Source organism: Mixophyes fleayi, chromosome 1 (assembly GCF_038048845.1).
Source record: "Mixophyes fleayi isolate aMixFle1 chromosome 1, aMixFle1.hap1, whole genome shotgun sequence".
Lineage (NCBI taxonomy): Eukaryota > Metazoa > Chordata > Amphibia > Anura > Limnodynastidae > Mixophyes > Mixophyes fleayi.
In genome coordinates, this window is record NC_134402.1 from 433,087,650 (window position 1) to 433,107,315 (window position 19,666).

Below are 19,666 nucleotides of genomic sequence, written 5' to 3' on the forward strand. Positions count from 1 at the left end.
TGTCTTTCCTTTCACTTTTGGTTGAGTAAGTTACTAGTCCTAGCAGAAGTAAATGAGTGACTTCTGTGGCCACATTCATGTCCATCTATGGTCATTTTTTTCCGGTCCACCCTTCAACCTTGACTTACCCTAAGCCCACCCCTGACTCTGTTTCTATCAACCCTGTCCATGTCTCCCCCTTCATATTTGTCTCCAAATTTGTATGTGTGCCTCTCACCTCCCTCCACCCCCCTGTGTGTGCATCTCTACCCCCTTTCTTTGTGTCTGCCCCTTTCTTTCTTCTCCTCTCAGTGTATGTCTTTTATTCTCTAAGTGCATCTCTGTCCCCATTTGTCTCCCTTTGTTCCCCCCTTTGTGTGTCTATGTTAGAGATGGGCGGGTCCGGTTCTCCGAGAACCGAACCCACCCGAACTTTGGGTATCCGAGTACCGAGCTGAGCAGCTCGGTACTCTCCCGCCCATTCCGAATCCAAATCGAGGCCGAACGTCATTGTGACGTCGTCGGATCTCGGGGCTCGGTTCTCGCGATACTTCAACTTTATAAATACACGCCTCCACAGCAATCCATCGCCATTTGACAGAGGGAGAGAGCAGGGTGTAGTCATAGGCTAATTAGAGCAGGGACAGAGAATACAATATTGTTCTTGCAATTGCTCTAACCAAAATCGCTAGTGCAGAGAGGAGGATAGAGGTTTATTATTTTTTCTTCATATTTGGCACTCCCCAGCGCTTTTGGGGTGTCCTCCCTAATTGTGCATTAATATTTCTGGCTGTCAAAAGTCATATCTGTCAGCAGTATCTACTAAATAATTTTTAGCACTCCTCAGTGCTTTTGGGGTGTCCTCCCTAATTGTGCATTAATATTTCTGGCTATCAAAAGTCATTTCTGTCAGCAGTATCTACTAAATAATTTGTAGCACTCCTCAGTGCTTTTGGGGTGTCCTCCCTAATTGTGCATTAATATTTCTGGCTGTCAAAAGTCATTTCTGTCAGCAGTATCTACTAAATAATTTTTAGCACTCCTCAGTGCTTTTGGGGTGTCCTCCCTAATTGTGCATTAATATTTCTGGCTGTCAAAAGTCATTTCTGTCAGCAGTATCTACTAAATAATTTTTAGCACTCCTCAGTGCTTTTGGGGTGTCCTCCCTAATTGTGCATTCATATTTCTGGCTGTCAAAAGTCATATCTGTCAGCAGTATCTACTAAATAATTTTTAGCACTCCTCAGTGCTTTTGGGGTGTCCTCCCTAATTGTGCATTAATATTTCTGGCTGTCAAAAGTCATAACTGTCAGCAGAATCTACTAAATAATTTTTAGCACTCCCCAGTGGTTTGCGCTCAGAATGGATTCAAAGCAGTCCACATATGATCTGAATGAGCAACCAGGTTCTGTCACCAGTCCTGATGTCAGTACGTCATCTGGCCAAGGCGATGTCAAACAGTGTTTTCAAATTAGTGCAAAAAACAAAAACCAAAAAAATTTTTACTGTATTGAAGCGAAAAAGAAGTGTAACTGAGCAAAAGTTAAGTGACGATAAAAAAAAAATTGCAAGCATGCCATTCTACACACGCAGTGGCAAAGAGAGAATGAGGCCTTCACCTTTGGCTATTAGTGGCAGATCCCAAAAAGTTACCCAGCCTACAATTGGTGCACAACTACTGTTACGCGTCAAAGCCGAGCTGCACGATAACAGTGAGGCATTACAGGAGAATATTTGCTCTGATTCACAAATGACAACAATCCCTGTGGAGAGTCCATCCAACAGTGGGATGTCTAATCGTGAGCATTCTGCTGATGTGTGCCTTAATAGCCCGAGTGTAGCCGGTGATACCCAAATTGAGGATGCCACTTTGGAATTAGAAGAGGATGAGGGGGAGATTTGTGTAGGCGACGAGGGCGCTAATGATGATGTTGATGATTATGATGCAGACAGATACCAAATTGCCTTTCTCAATTTCTATTTATATTCTAGATTATATAACGGCTGAATAGTTTTCTATTTTACTCCTAGTGGAGAGAGGATCTGATGCAGACAGATACCAAACTGCCTTTGTCCATTTCAATTTATATTGTACAGTCTATAATGGCTGAATTTTTTAGTATTTTATACAAGTGGAGGGGGGCCTAGAGAGACAGAAACCAAACTGGCTTTCTCCATGTCAATTAATATTGTACAGTCTATAATGGCTGAATTTTTTGGTATTTTATACAAGTAGAGGGGGGCCTTGAGAGACAGAAGCCAATCTGGCTTTTTCCATTTCTTTACATATTTAACTATAAGTGTAGGGTGTAATATACATTCAAAGACGATGGCTGCATTGCCAATATGCATAGATGGAGAGGAAGACAATCTGTTTTGTGTGTAGAATAGGCCTACCAACGAAGAATTAAACTGTTTTTTTGGATGATTTATTACCTCAACAATTAGATTACTTGTCTCTAAAACAGTTGGAGCACTAAATTGGGTTAATTTAGGCCCAAAAACATGGATTTTCCAAAAAAATAGCAAAACAAAACCAAACAAAACCAAAACCAAAACCAAAACACGCAATGGCGGTTTTGCAAAACCAAAACCAAAACCAAAACACGACGGTAATCCAGATCCAAAACCGAATCCAAAACCAAAACACGGGGGTCAGTGACCATCTCTAGTCTATGTCTCATTTTGTTCCTCTTATATCTGTCACTCCACCCTCTCCTCTTTGCCGCCATCACCCATCAAACTCGGATGTGACCGCAGGTTAATAAATAATGCAGTTTCAGTATGTAAACCACCACAGCCGATTCATGGGGGTTGTAACATCACATAAACCTCACTTTGATACATCCCCCTTTGACATGGAGAAGCATATTATAGGTTTATTTTCCTATTCGAATGATGACTAAGTTTGGCGTGTGTTTGATTTGTCGGAAATAACTACATTTGCTTTTTATTCACAAAATTAAAGAATCTATTTACCAAGACCCCTCCGGAGTGAAAATCTTCACTCTCTGCTTATAGCAGCAATGAAAAACTCCACTTGCAAAAATTTATAACAAAAAGTGTCACTGGGGCAGGGAGCGATGTTCAACCCCCTGGCGACACTGGCTGGCAGCGGAAAGAAGAGCCTTACTGCTCGTCAGGTCAGTCTGGTGTCAATCTGCGAATGGTAAAAAATGATAAAAAAAAAAAACTGTATTCAAATTAAATGGAAAAACAAAATAGGATAAAATTCTTTATTTTACTAATAAAACATTTTTACCTAACAGTACTCCAGGCTATTGCTATCCTAAGATGTTAAATGTGACAGTCTTGTGGCTTTGATAAATAGGAAAAAAGCTCTAGATCTGGCCAAAACTCCTATTTTCGCTGGAGAAAGGCCTTTTATCCTATTGATAAATAGACCTTTACACATACTTGCCAACCTTTTAAAACTTCACTCCGGGAGATCCCAGGCAGGGGTGTGGTCGGAAGGCGGGAGGGGCGGGGCGGGGCGCGACGAACCGTGGCATTTTGGCCCCGCCCCATGATAAAATGTAGTTTTTGACACGAGGGGCAGGGCCAAAATGACGCGATTATCCACGAATCGCGTCATTTTCACAGCAAGTTGCAGTTTGCGGGATACTTGCCTGCTCTCCCGGGAGTCTGGGAGACCTACCTGCTCTCCTGGGAGTCTGGCAAGTATGCCTTTACATTTTATACCTCTTATGACGGGAGACTGCGGGCACCATTGTAAAAGGGCTGTGTAGGGTTAATAAACCATCGCTGCACCATTTTAATACAACGTCCGGTCAGCAAGTGATTAAAAGACCCAATATCAATGAATAAACTAATTGGGGAAATTTATGAAAACTGGTGCATCACAAAAGTGTTGTAACCCATAGCAACCTATCATAGTCTTTCTTCTTTACAGTGAAGTATAAGAAATGAAACAGATATTTGATTGACTGTTATGGGTCACAGCTTATACTGAGGCTGTGTAGAATAAGGTATAGTAATTGTATTGTTATAATCTTTTTTTAACAACAAACAATGGCTAGAAAGGAAGTAAGTAAAACATTTCAGGTTACACTCATCTGCTAGCTCCAGCCTACTATAATTTACTGATTTCCTGAAAGAGATTAGACGTGCAGTGTCAGGAAGTGGGCCTCAAAGCACTTCTGTTGTGGTAATTATTCTCCAAACAAGGAAAATAAAAAGTTTTTTTTAAAAAGTTTTATGGTAATTTCAAGTATGACTGCCTAGATACAAATACAAACAATTGAGCCATTTCTTTTATTTGTACGCTATTTGAATAGCTACATTTATACACCTTTTCTAAATCAGATAGAGCACTACAGGCCTGATTTATCCAACCACGCATACTGCACACAACATGCCTCTGTTTTAAGCCGCACGTAAATCGACTCTGCGCACTCCCAAGTTCAACTAGGACCGGATCTGAAGATACGTGTGGTGATGAATTTGTGTGTAGGTCTACTCTACTTGACAAGACACTGCAGGATACGTCCAATGCCTATGTAGAATATACAGTCGCAAAACAACGCATAAAAAACCCAACAACTATTGCATTAATGTCAACTGTTAATAATATAAGCATTAATAACAAAACGGTTAAAAAATTAAAAAGAAAGTCTTTGTACCTCCCCCCCCCCCCCAAGAAATACATTTATTAGAATGACCTTAATTCCTACTGAACATAAAATGCATTTTTACAGTTGCTCCTGATTGCAAACACATGTTACAGCATGCATACGAGACTGTCATCACTAGTACCCAGGACTTAGACTACCCCTGTAGCTGGAGCAAGAGATACGGCAGAAATACAAGTAACTCTGAGATGCCCAAAGCTTGATTCGGACGTAGCTGTGTGCTTGAGTTTGGCTCAAGCGCCTTACTGTACACAGGCCCGGCGCTCCCATTAGGCAAGGTTAGGCACTTGCCTAGGGCGCCGGGCTCTGGAGGGCGCCACAGAATACTAAAAGACTTTAAAACTGTGCGGCGACCGCTGACCATACCTGTCACGGCCGCCGCACAGCATTCAGATGCACGGGGAGGGGGGGAAGAGGCTATTTTGTCACCACCGCCGCCTCTCTGCTCCGTCTCCGCCCCTCCATTCACTAGTGTCAGTGAGTGGAGGGGAGGAGACGGAGCAGAGAGGCGGCGGTGGTGAGACAAGGTAAGGAGAGGAGGGAGGAGGGAGGAGGGCGGCGATTTTTGCAGGGGGGGCGCCGCTTTTTTAAAAATGCCTAGGGCGCCGTGGACCCTAGCACCGGCCCTGACTGTACATTGACTACAGGTGAATGCCCCCTTCCCCGCCCCATTCACTCCCAGATATCATAGGCTGTAGTAAATAATTGGCACAATACAGTAAAGAAATAAAAAAACAGCATCCCCCAAACAGATTAACCTAATTGCTGTCAGTCTAGGCTGGCACTAGCTAAATCTGGGGGACAAAAAGTGTGTCACCTGCCCCTCCACCACACCCGATTTTACTAGAAACACCACTAGGCTTTGCCAGCTCAGGTTGGTGGCACTATAGTGGAGGAACCCCCCGATTGTGCTAGTGCCAGCCTGGCTGCAACACTGGTGCTATTGTGATTGGGAGGGGGAGGGAGGGTGTGGGGTTCGGGTAAATGTTCGTGTTTTTTTTGTTAATATTGACTATTATGTGTTGGCTGTAAAGCCAGTGGGTTAGCCGGCGTCTGCTGGCAATGTCCTTGACAGCGTCACTGTTGACAGTAACAATGTCACCATTTTAAACATGTCAACTGGATGAATATGTTGACATTTACACTGTCACCATTTTGATGTTGACAGGATAAGTGTCGACATATTCACCGTCGCCAGAATGACTACATCCCCTACCAGAATGTCTTAGAAGTGTGGGAGGAAAAAAGAAGACCTGGAAGAAAGCCACCTAAAGACCCCTGGTTGGAATCAAACCCATCACCCCATCGATGTGAGGCAGCAATACTGACCATCCTGCCAATTCTCAGCACATGTGTATATAGAAAAAAATTGTAATACTTTCCCCCTTTATTGTTGCTGAGAGCGCTTTGCGAGTTCAACAGCCTCAGATTAGAATGTGGGGTTGGGGTTAAAGAGACTGTCAGAGTGTTTGTGTAGGCTGTGAGTAGGTGGAAAGAACTATATTTACAAATGTGCTTTTTGTGCAAGGTGTTCTATATATGACCTGTTTACTTCAGTAGCAGCCTTCAATGTTTTGTCTTTTGTCTCTGCATCTGTGGTTTCTGCATCTGAGGGCAGCAGTAAGGTGTGGTGGGGTAGTCACACAATACTGAAATACACTGTCTACGGTATACTTGCACTTTACATAACTTAACAGGTGGTGATACGATATTAGAGCATCATTATTTTGTAGGGTTCATATTACATCTCACTATGAGCAATGCTGAATTTACCACAAATAATTGTGGCCAAAAATATTGGCATCTTGCACTGTTTTTTTTAAATAACTCACAATTCCTCTAAACATAAAGTAAAATTAACAACAGTGTTTGGTCCCCACAATTCTTTCACTGCTAAAACAAGTTTTGAATCCTACACCAACGGTAGTCTTTAGAAAAGTGATGATTGAGGGAGTCATAACTTGGTTACCTGAAAAGCCAAAAGAGAATTTCAAATGTGACAAAACAGAATTGTATTACCTGTCCATAAAGATCAAAGACAAATAACTTTAACTCAAATATTAGTTAATAGAGATTCCAGATAAAAACGTTTATAAATTGTCCATCAAGGTACGTTATCTATGTTTTACAATGTGTCTGTAACATCCAATATGTCGGAACAACGACAAGGGGCCTGATTCATTAAGGTTCTTAACTTAAGAAACTTCTTATTTCAGTCTTCTGGACAAAACCATGTTACAATGCAAGGGGTGCAAATTAGTATTCTGTTTTGCACATAAGTTAAATACTGACTGTTTTTTCATGTAGCACACAAATATCAACTTTAAATTTCAGTGTACAAATAAACTATCAAGTAATTGTGTGTTACATGAAAAAACAGTCAGTATTTAACTTATGTGCAAAACAGAATACTAATTTGCACCCCTTGCATTGTAACATGGTTTTGTCCAGGAGACTGAAATAAGAAGTTTCTTAAGTTAAGATCCTTAATGAATCAGGCCCAAGAACTTTAAATGTTAGATTTCTCAAACATAGGATAAATATCCTAAACAATTTTGAAGGACACAGTGCACCTATACATATTAGAGCTGTACATTCCGGTGACATGAGGTCTAAAGGTTATTGCCATTCTAGAGGAGGAGATGGGTGTAAAAAAAGAAATTGTGTATTAGAGAAGAGTTCTGGATTAAAAATCTCTGAACATTTTCACTTGAAGGTTTCAATGAGACTACAGAATTGGATTTTTTAAAATTAGTACGTGTGTACATTTTGCGCAGGCGCAGTAAGTGCCGCGGCTCTCTGCGCATGTGCGAGTCCGCGTCATTAACAGATATAGTTCCCAGTGTTAGTTTGTCCACAATGAGTGTGTCTGGCATAGATCAAACTCGCTATTGTAATATAAGTAATCAAGGGCCACTTATTAATATTTTAATATTATCAAGTTTTCGCTTTCCAGGGAAGTTGGCTAAATTGCTATGGGGTTAAACTTCACAAACCTCTTCCGTGAAGAGGAACTGGAACTATCTCACCAGAAGCTTCTGGATAGCCTCTCTGAAGCCTGTCTTCTGAGTCTGCTGGTGGGTTGGTTTGAGGTGAACCAATCCAGGTTGCTGATTGTTTAACGATTTAATATAAGATCCTTCAGGTTTTTATTTCATTGATATGGAATGTTTGCCTGCGGTAGACAGTGTGTTGCTTAGACTGGTTACACACTACAGAAACTTTCTCCTGATTCGATATAAATAGCGATATTACCAATTACTAGAAAAAAAAAAGTCCTGATCAGCATGCCGATTCACACTCTACATGCACACTTCATAGAGATCTATGGACACTGCTGGTCGTGAGTGCACACACACTGCAGAATTAAAATGACATCGTTCCATCACTGAACGAGATTTTTAGTTCAGCTTAAAAATCAAATGAAGGAATACAATGTGCTTTGGAGCGATAATCGTTCATCGTTGGAGCGATATCAGGCTGAACGGTCATTTATCAAGTGAAGGCATACCAAAGAAAATTGTTAAGAACATGAGTGAACTCATAGGTATGTGTCCTTTAAGTCTTTGGTGGTATGACCATTTTCATGCCCTATATTATATGGACTCCTTAGTGAACAAAGAAGAATTACAGTTATAAGGATTAACCAATAACATAATTGTGGGGAATAAGGCCTAATCATAACTGCAGTGTAAATACGTTATATCAAATGAATTCATTGATAAATTCAGCTACTAAAGTGTAAAATCTGAAGTCAGAGGATCTCGTGGGTGTTTATCTGATGCTTCTGCCCCCCTCTGTGTTAAAAGATAACAGCAACACTTTCAGGGAAGCGGAGGAGATTAAAAGGCCGCTGGGGTGAGCCAGCTTCTGACATAGGAGAGTTTGACACTGAGCGAGTTGCTCAGGAGCAGTTCACAGCTTGTGGCCTTACACAAGGATGATGGTTTCCTGAATCTTATATAGACAAACATAACGTCTCCAAAATGCAAAATGCAACTTAAAATCAATAACAGTAGTGATCAACCACGTATTCCTCAATAGCAGGATGAAGGGCAGCCCATATGTCAAATAAAGCATTCTGTCACACAGAGGAGTTAAGGAAATGAGTATAAGCTTAACGAATACGCTGGACATAGGCCTGTTTAGTATCAATAAGTTGGCAAAATCATATCGGATCTATAAATAATAAAACTTGATCTATGTGACACTCCACAGGAAAGTTGGGTCACATAATAGAATTCGGTAGTAATTCAGGCAACATGCAAATGGTGATTGTAAACAGTGTCACAGACCACAACTCTTGGAGGTGGGATAAGATGTAAAGGTGTTTTTAAAAGGCTGAGACCCGTTACAAGAAATTGTCAGTCTATTGGGGAATCAATCATCATTAATAAGCTGTCCTACTTAATTATTTTTATAACCAATAAGTATTGTACTTTTTGTATAGTAAACTAAAAACTTAATAGACTATGTCCTTATTGCTCTAAACAAATTCACTTCCTGTTTAGAAGAGAGAGATTGCTTGGCTGGGGTTAACTCGTTAGATACCAGTGTGTGCACTGTTAACTGTTTCGCTACCAGAGCACAAAGTGTGCGCAACTGGATAATTAAGTCATAGGTTTGCTATGGCCTTATATGTAGCTGGTGGCAGTTGCAGAGAGAGGTGTGGAAGCAAGTGTCTGTGTTGGGGAATGGACCAGCTAAATCTATAGCCTAAGAGAGGTGAGTGCAAGGTTGAGACTGAAATCCTGTGTGCTCCCTTACAGTAAGCTTCCAAGTCACAGCAGAGTGTGGTTTGTGACAGATAAGGGGGGTCAGAAGTGGATCCTTGACAAAATAGAGGGGATACATTGTTTGACTGTGTGAATATATGTTAAGATATTAAATCAGGAAGTAGCTGGGGGTGGGTATTCTTGACAACTACATTTTGAGTTTGCACTGCGCCCCATGTCATAAATGACCCTTAGTTGTAGGTTTTGCAAAACCTTCTAAAAAGGAAAAAGTGGAGCTTTCCATATACACCAATCAGATTCTAGCTATCATCTATTTAGATTTATTACACCTTTTAAGAAGGTTGAATAAATCTACCCCTTATTGTTAACTAGACAAAAAAAGACGAATCCTTATTTGACACATAATTATGTGATATTTTATAGACACAAACAGACCCACTCTATCCTGTATTTAGGCTACCATACGAACGTAGCCATTTTTATAATACATTACACAAACTGTAATATTTATTAGGATAGAATGGAAAACCTGGAGGAATTAAGCACCTGTAACAATAAAAAAACTAAAGACAAAGGAATCAGAAGTAACACAGCCTGTGATCTGTAACTCTACGTGAGATATTATCAGTGAACTCTACTCGTCTGCAGAAAAAGTGCAGATCTATGCATTGTCCTAGCATAACCCTGAATATGTCTCTTGCTTTTCCTGTACAGAGGTAGAGATCAGAATCAAGGTATATTTATCAATATGACAAAAACATGCATACAAGCAAGTTTTCTCACTTTCATCTGGTTATTTTTGCAACACCTTAATAAATGTAACATCTTCAGAGTCAACCACTGGATGTTACATTGGCCAAGTCTGTAAACTCTCCTGAGAAATACTAGTAAAACTGCGGCAGAAACAACCCGATTGTTCTAAAGTGAATGTTACAATTTTACACTTGCGCTCCTTCTACGAAGCAATACTCAATGTTGTACTTTTATATATCAATAGGGCTAACCTACTTTTGCTGCGAGCACCTATATGAAGCAGCTTAGAACATGCGTCAATAGTTTTTAACACATTAATTCCTTCAAATACATCTTCACACGGACAATAGCCAGGCCACTTTTGTTATTATATTATAATTTTGCAAATTATAATACCAATAACAACAATAGTGTCTTACTGGTTTATGGTAAAATATGAAGAACCACCATAACCTGTTTGTAAATTGTCCAATATACTATTTGACAATTATCTAATGTAAAGCACATTCCAACACCATCAAAACTATTACCTGTGACTAAAAACATAAATGTAATAATAAAGTTTACGCAAACAATAAACAAATATATTTTGAGACTTCACAGCTGGATAAAAATCACAATGGAAATGAGCAAACACACATATATATATATATATATATATATATATATATATATATATATATATATGTATATATATATATATATATATATATATATATATATATATATGCACACACACACGCATATATATATATATATATATAAATATATATATATATATATATATATATATATATATATATATATTCCAGCATGGGATCTGTACCTTATATTCTTCATATTCTTTTTCATCTAACAGATTTTCCTTCTCCAGTTCCCCCAGTTGTTCTGGACTTGGCTCGGTGGGTAAAGGGTCTATCAAAGCTTCTTCATACAGAGGCAGCCCAGTATAATAGATCTCTTTCCACTCTTGCATTAACTTACTAGGTATTAGCCTTAAGAAATAAAAGGTTCATTAGAAAATTATGCTTATTATTACTATGTTTATTATATAAAAGACAATTAAGATGATGTTGACTTTTATTGAATTTGTAATACTCATTTGAGTATTCCACCTTACGTATTCCATAATCCTTTTTGGCCGGACGTTTGCAGAGAAGTAAATTGCTGGATGAATCCGTGTTTTAGAAGTGAATTTGTGACTCGAAGGTGTAACTACCATAATACTAGGTGTGGGGACCGTCTCCTGTGGGAAAGAACCATGGGCCTGATTCATTAAGGATCTTAAATGAAGAGGTATCTTATTTCAGTCTCCTGGACAAAACCATGTTACAATGCAAGGGGTGCAAATTAGTATTCTGTTTTGCACATAAGTTAAATACTGACTGTTTTTTCATGTAGCACACAAATATCAACTTTCAATTTCAGTGTATAAATAAGCTATGAAGTATTTGTGTGCTACATGAAAAAACAGGCAGTATTTAACTTATGTGCAAAACAGAAAACTAGTTTGCACCCCTTGCACAGCAACATGGTTTTGTCCAGGAGACTGAAATAAGGATCCTCTTCATTTAAGATCCTTAATAAATCAGACCCCATGTGTGTATGTCGTTCACCCTTGGGCGATAACCTTATTATGGGACCCATGAATTTCTAGTAACACCCCTGGGTAAGCTATTTTTAAAAAAAAAAGATGATCCTAAACTACAACTATAACAATATGTTTTCATGCTTGTAGTATCCACAATTCCAAATTATTTTATTAATTTCATTTTATTTTGATTAATCCTCTTTCATAATTTCCATGTATGCAATGGGAGCTTAAGATGAGTACTGTCTAAGTATTTACATATAGAGGGTTGCCATAGACTTTTGACTATTATCGATGGTCCAGCATGGTGGGGACATCAAAGAAGCCTGCTCTAGATGATATATGTATTGCATCTCAGGTCTGTGTCCTGTGTAAAGCAGACCTTGGGGTATATTTACTAAACTTCAGGTTTGAAAAAAAAAATATGGAAATGTTGCCTATAGCAACCAATCAGATTCTAGCTGTCATTTTGTAGAATGCACTAAATAAATGCTATAGGCAACATCTCCACTTTTTCAAACCCGCAGTTTAGTAATTATACCCACTTGTGTTTTACATGTTCACAGAACTCCTTAATGACTTCTATACTTAGAATTTACACCAGGGTACAGTATAGGGTTTATAAATCTAAGGGTGACAATTTAATGAAATCTGGTTCTACAGAACTCTGCATCACACGGAGGTCTGTTAGTGAAATTGGCAGATAATTACAAACAAATACAGAGGTCATTTGCGATCCAGATTTATGACTATAGCTGAAAATAGTCCAACTGACTGATTGGAGGGGAAGTAACATAACAATATGATATGTGCAGTATTCGATGGAACATGTGTGCTGGGTGTTACCTATTTGTTAGTTCTCGGTATTCCCCTATTTTTGTCACCATATCGACAATCTGGCTCATTATTCCTTGGCAGGTGAAGTAGTGCTTCTTGTATCGAGCCTCGGCCCGTTCCGCTGATATCTGGTCATACAACTCCTGGACTTTCCGCATCTGTTCCTCACAGTCCAGCCTGGCTTGTTTCTGCAGGGCCTGGAACACAGCACCAACCTATTCATCCTAACATTGTCAGACAGCAATATGCTGCGAACATAACGGGAGCAGGTGATTGGAGAACGGAGTAAAGGGAAAGCAGTGGATGGTGTATGATGGGAAATGTAATAAACTATAGACAAATATATAGTGACGGGAAGCAGAACAGACTTATAGGAGGTCATTTATAAAGTGCAAAACAGGCCCATTTGCACAAGTGTAGCTAAATTTCCTCACAAGGTTGACCAAGTTTACAAAATGGTGGTGTTTGCAGAGGAGCAGGCGTTTGTGCTGGGCGATGGGAGGAGTTGGGCAACGTGCGGTTGCACAGGCTCTGGGCTGGCGGAGTTGGTTCTCATCCTATACCTTTAATGGGATACATTTTGAGACTTCCAGTTGTACTTTAGCAGAAAACTGCATTTCTAGTCCCACTTTTACCAATGTAAGACAAAGCTTTAAACACACTGACATATATAATAAAGGCAAGGACAATGCCCCCTCACTGTTAGGATTAATGTAAGACATAAATTGGGGGTCGTGGCTTGGGTCAGTATGGAGTAGGACATTTCTCTCCTACTCTCCTCCAACATCCATCGTATTATACTGTTTTGGCTGGTTCCCGCTGTCTAAAACATCTATATTGTCACAACAGGCAGACTGCACAAGCTGAACCGTCTGAAAAGTGACTTTTTGGCCGAATATTGATTCCCATTTGACTTTCCTACCTGCAATCTGATCGGGGCCTACATCTCCTCCGAAGCCGAAGGCTAAATTTGCCCAGAGACTCAGACTGGCAACAGCGGAGACACAGTTACAAATTTAATCATGGGAAGGTTCATGCTAGGTATAACTAGAACTATACAGCTTCTCCATTCCATAATTATTTAGAAGGGGGGGAATTTTTGTAATTTTCTTTTCTTAGAACTATAGTTCAAGGGGTTTGTTTAGGGATGAAGTATACCTTAGTATTTTATTGGGGGTATACGGGGTGGGGTTTGTTATTGTTTTTGTACATTAGTCTTCTGTATAGAACAAGTTTGCAATTGAAATGTACTCATTTCAGTTTACTTTGTATTATTGTTGTTCTTAATGTTCTCACCAAAATGCCTTTATATTTACTTATGACTCAGGTAATTGACTGCTCTTCAAAGTGCACGGAACAGGTCTCAAAACTCTTCTCTCCAGCAGTTTGCTCCTTCCTCCTACCTTATATCCGGTACTCTCCAATGGTGTATGACTCTGCATGGCTGTAGGTAACTAAACTGGGGGTGGGCTCTGCCTGCTTGCCTGGAACACTGGAGGTTTGAACAAAAAAGATTAAACGCTCTCTTGTGTTATCCCAACTTCGAAAAATACAATGTAGATATAGCTTGTTTGTTTGAGACACATCTCTATGGTAGCAAAGTTTTGGCCTTAAAGTGTCAATGGGTGGGATGGGCGTATCATTCTACACTCTCTGCTAATTCCAGAGGAGTTTCTATACTAGTCAAGAAATCACTAACTTTTTCATTAGAACATGTGCAGGTTGACCCTTATGGGAGATATGTGTTCCTTAGGGCAGTTGTTAATTTCTCCCCTCTTATAATCTAGGCAATTTATATTCCGCCTCCTTACAACAATGATATTATATGTAAGGCTTCCATTTTCATGGCACTCTCACCCTGGTGGTGTGTCTGGGAGATTTTAACAATGTTCTTCACACAGGGTTAGATAGATGGCGAGAGTCAAATGCGCCTTCTCCTGGAGAAGCCTTGTGGAGGAGATTGGCCTGGTTGATTAGTGGAAGTATAGAAATCCTGATAAATAGCAATTCTCCTGCCATTCTACCAGTTATCACACCATGTCGCGGATAGATTTGATATTACCCTCCCTAGCTTTATCACTAAATGTCACTTCCATTGAATACCTCTTCAGGGGCATTTCAGATCACTCTCCAGTTCTTGTATGTATTGACCTGATGAATGACAGAGGGGTGAGATTCTGGAAGTTAAACCCACTCTGGTTGGATACAATGGGTACTGGGGTGGTCCTTACTAACCGTTGGGAAGGATACTTTATGGATAATAGTATGTCATCATCTTCAGATGTCCATTGGGATGCATTCAAGGCTTTTCTAAGGGGGACCCTGATTAAAAATATCTCTGACACCAAAAATTCTAATAGAAAAATAAAATCTACATTGGAAAAGCGATGTAGGGATTGGAGTGTCTGTACCTTAGCTCGCACACGATTGAGGACCGTTGTCAATGGTTGAAGGCTCAGTTGGAATGGAGGGATTATCTCTTTGACAAGTCTAAACGCCGCCTTCTATTCTCACAACACAGACAATACTCAAGAGGCAGATATGGGTGGAAGTTACCTAGCATGTTTGGCAAGGGAGCAACAGTCTGGTAGAACTATCCCAGCAATTTACAATAACCAACATGTACAAATTTTTAGGGGAGGTGAAATTGTAGATACGTTTTTCCAATATTATACGGGTACTTACACCTCTAAGGTACAATATTCCCATAGTCAATTAGCAGCATATTTAGACTCCATTATATTCCCGTGTCTCTCCCAGGATTCGGCTTCTGTTTTAAGTGCGCCTCTCACAGTTGAAGAAATAGAAGCAGCTATATCCTCGTTTCCCAATCATAAGGCTCAAGGTATTTGTGGTCTCCCTATAGAGCTATATAAGAAATTTAGAAACTTCTTTGTCCCACAATTGCTAGATGCCTTTAATGGTGTATATAGCTTGGGTTCTTTGCCATCCTCAATGTTGGAGGTGCTGATAATGGTCTTGCTGAAATCGGGGAAGGACCCCCTATACCGAATCATATATACCCATCTCTCTCCTTTGTACTGATGTTAAAATACTAGCCAAGTTTCTTGCTTCCAGACTAAATTCAGTTATTTCTGAGATAGTTCACCCGGACCAAACAGGGTTTATGCCTGGTAATTCCACCATTTCATATTTACACCGCCTCTACACTCATATCCAGCTATCCCATTCGGCTGAGGAAGGGTCAGTGGTGTTTTCTTTGGATGCTGCCAAGGCCTTCGACTCGGTCGAGTGGGAGTACTTATGGGAAGTGTTGCACAGATTTGGTTTGGGGACTGAGTTTATTAAATGGATTAGGCTATTGTATTCAGTTCCAGCGGCAAGAGTCACAGTAAATGGCCACACATTCCATTCTTTTAGACTGGGGCGAGGGACTAGGCAAGTTGCCCCTTGTCTTTGCGTTGGCCATAGAGCCTCTGGCATGTTTGATCAGAGACCATCCTCAGATTGTTGGGCTTCTAGTGGGGAAGACTTGGGATACTATAGCTCTTTATGCTGACAACGTTACTATTTTTGTCTGATCCTGATGCTTCTCTTGACCGCCTTTTAGAAGTAGTTGATAAGTTTGGACACTTTTCGGGTCTACTGATTAATTGGGACAAATCTTATGTATTCCCGATTCATGGTGTGATACATCCTGATAACGAGAATAGACATTCCCTTAAATGGACCAAATGTTTTAAATATCTCGGCGTATGGATATCCAATTTTTAAAGTGAATTTGTATCTCTCAACATTAACTTGGTTAAAGAATACTTTAAAATGAAATCTCATACATGGAAGAAACTTCCCCTTATAGTTACTGTTACTGAGAGAATCAACTTATTTAAAATGGTTGTAGAGCCAAAATTTCTCTATATTCTCCAACACTCTCCAGTATATCTCCATAGGGCGATATTCCATAAGATTGATAGGCACATCTCTTTGTTTGTGTGGGGAGAGGGCAGGGCCCATATCCAATTGCCTACATTGTGTAGATTCAAGGGCAATGGAGGCCTTGCTCTTCCAAACCTTCGTTTATATTACTATGGAGCACAGCTTACCCACATGATCAGCTGGTTGGGAACTCAAATCCCTATAGACTTGCTGGGGTTTCTTGGTGAGCAGGTGGAGTCCTATGCTTCTGGTAAAGCGCTTTAATTACCCATGGAGGTATTGCTTATGGGTAAATGTCCGAGTCAGGTGGCCCCGATAATAAAACAGGCCGTGGAGATTTGGCGTATCTCGTATAATGACCCGTCTTGTCCAAAATGTTGTTCACTATCTGCTGATTTTCGGCATATGCTTTGGGGTTGTCCAGTTGTAAATACCTTTTGGGCAGAAGTTTGGGAATGTGTTTTTAATGCTCTTCCCCTTGCCCTTCCTTTGAATCCCAAATGTTGTCTCTATAGTATTTCATTAGAAGAATTAACAAATAAATATATAGCTGCTTACATTTTCAATTTAACGACACCTACCAAGGTGGTGATTTCTAGGACCTGGATGGCATCTGGCTCACCTGACTTTCATAAGTGGAGAGCTCTGGTTAATATCACTGTGCAACATTAAAGATATGTGTACACATGTAGAAATGCTAAATCAAAGTATCATAAAATATGGTCTAGATGGTATACGTCTAGATACCGAGCCTGTTCAAATGACTTGGTGTCTTCTGAATAATTCACTTGCTGGAGGTAGGGGAGAGAGGGATTTTTCTGGATGACCTGTTCCGTATGTGTTAAAGTGTGCAGAAATGTGTTAAATGTAAAAATATTAAACTATGAAGGTCTATTTGCACTTTCTAATACTTAATCTGTTCGAACACTATTTGTAATGTCGTTTACTACCAATATGCTAGTTGTGGTGAGTCCCAAATTCTCATTTTTTCATAAAACTGTCACATATCCTGGGAAAATAAGCCTACCGATATTATGGTGAAAAATACTTCATAATTGGTTTGTATGTGAATTTGCCAAGTATAAGTGAGAAACATTACAATTTAAGAATGTCATGATTTGTTTTGTACTAGTAGTTGTCCGAGTTATTTTTGCTATGTATGTGTTTGAAAAATCAAATAAAAAATATCTGATTTAAAAAAAAAAAAAGACATAAATTAGGCTAAACCGAGCTTTGTTTTAAGAGAAAAAACAAAAAGTGTTATTTAAGGAATTGGATGGATCTGAAGTGGGAGGAGGTTGGACTTTTGATGTGACGATTACACTTTTGCGCAGTGCGTTTCTGTAAGTTCCTCCTCCACCTTTAGCTTGCGGAGACTGAGAATGAAGAGTAAGCGTGCACCTTGCAGTGTCCCGAGTGGACCATATAGGTGCACCTCTAGCTTACGGAGATGTCTACAGAGAATGAAGAGTAAGCGTGCACCTTGCAGTGTCCCGAGTGGACCATATAGGTGCACCTCTAGCTTACGGAGATGTCTACAGAGAATGAAGAGTTAGCATGCACCTTTCGGTGCCCTGAGTGGACCATCTAGGTGCACCTCTAGCATTCGGAGATGTCTACAGAGAATGGAGAGTTAGCATGCACCTTTCGGTGCCCTGGGTGGACTATCTAGGTGCACCTCTAGCATGCGGAGACATCTGCAGAGAATGAAGGGTAAGCATGCACCTTGCTATGCCCCGGATGGATCATCTTGGCACACAGATTCAAAACGGAGGTGTTTTCCATGGCACATTCAGTGCTCTTCATAAATGACCTCCAACAAGGGACAGGGATAAATGGAAGGTAAAAACCGGGATGGCCAAAACTGAAGTCAAACATAAGGCAGCCTAAAGATCCTGATGAGTCTTTAACATAAGAAGTAGGAATCTAGTAAAAAATATAAAGGTAATACTTTATCATACCGCTTCTCTGTCCAGAGCCTCCTGGAACTCTCTCTCACGCCTCTCCTCATACTGCTTCTCTCTGAATATTCTGTTCTGCCTTAAAACCTCCTTTTCATGGCGAGCTTGCATCAGCTGTACAGCAATTCTGCGCTCCTGCTGGGACTGTCTCATCAAACGGTTAATAAGTTGTTCCTCCTGAAAAGCATCCTGAAAAGAGACCATTTCAGAACCATTTACAAAGCTGCAGAACAGTAGCTACCCAGGTCGCTTTGTGGCTACTCCCAACTTTCTGTGACTGTGTCTGTTTATACAGGTTATAATCTGCATATACTTTCAGTAGTAACATCTTCTTCACAATACTGATATACTTCACACAGGAAAGTGCATTTTATGTACAAAAATACCAATGTAATGAACACACGTGACTCATGAAATAAAGACAGACCCGATATTTCCTCCCTTTAATGACTGAAGCCATATTTTAGGTTTTAAAATGCAGGAAATCAGTGGGAAAATGGAAAAAAGACACAATGGCTCAGTTGTTAGCCCCTCAGCTTTACAGCACTGGGGTCATGAGTTTGATTCCCAAACATGGTCTTATCTGTGTGGAGCTTGTATGTTCTCCCCGTGTTTGTGTGGGTTTCCTCCAAGTGCTCTGGTTTCCTCCCACACTCTAAAAACATACTGGTAGGTTAATTGGCTGTTGATAAAACTGTCAGTCTGTGTGTTTCTGTCTGTGTGTATGTTAGGGAATTTAGACTGTAAGCTCCAATGGGGCAGGGGCTGATGTGAGTTCTCTGTACAGCGCTGTGGAATTGGTGGCGCTATATAAATACATGGTGATGATGACTGAATATTCAGATCTTGCCTGGAAATGGCCAAACAAAGTGTACTTTGGGAATGTTTCTCACTAATGCTCTGTGGTGAATTTCAATCAAATTGGAAAAAAAATGACCTGGTGTCCTATGATTTTGGTTTAACAAACATGTTAATGGGTGCAAAAAATACACAAATACAACACAACAGTATAGGGAGATTGATATACTGAAGCATAAGCTAATGGCTCAGGACCATCTAATGTATAGACATTATTTAATGGAGTCATCAAACTATTTTAGGGCGAGTCTACAGCGTTCCTCATCATTCCTTAGAAGGTGCTACTGTCATTTCCTTCCTTCAGGCCTTATTACATAGAACTAGGTGCGGGAACCCATAACAACCAATCACATGTTAGCATTCACTTTCTTAACATGACAGCTACCATCTGAATGGTTGCAA

At 40.0% G+C, this 19,666-nt stretch overlaps 1 protein-coding gene across 1 annotated transcript in view; it reads right to left on the bottom strand.

The window, feature by feature from the left end:
• Positions 1-19,666, bottom strand: part of SPEF2 (sperm flagellar 2) — a 166,341-nt gene that overhangs the window by 92,069 nt on the left and 54,606 nt on the right. The window contains exons 8-10 of the mRNA XM_075184373.1: positions 18,407-18,595; positions 12,558-12,745; positions 10,947-11,115 (exon numbers count right to left, since the gene is read on the bottom strand). Of these exons, the coding sequence (XP_075040474.1) occupies positions 10,947-11,115; positions 12,558-12,745; positions 18,407-18,595 (546 nt within the window). The remainder of the gene's footprint in view (positions 1-10,946; positions 11,116-12,557; positions 12,746-18,406; positions 18,596-19,666) is intronic.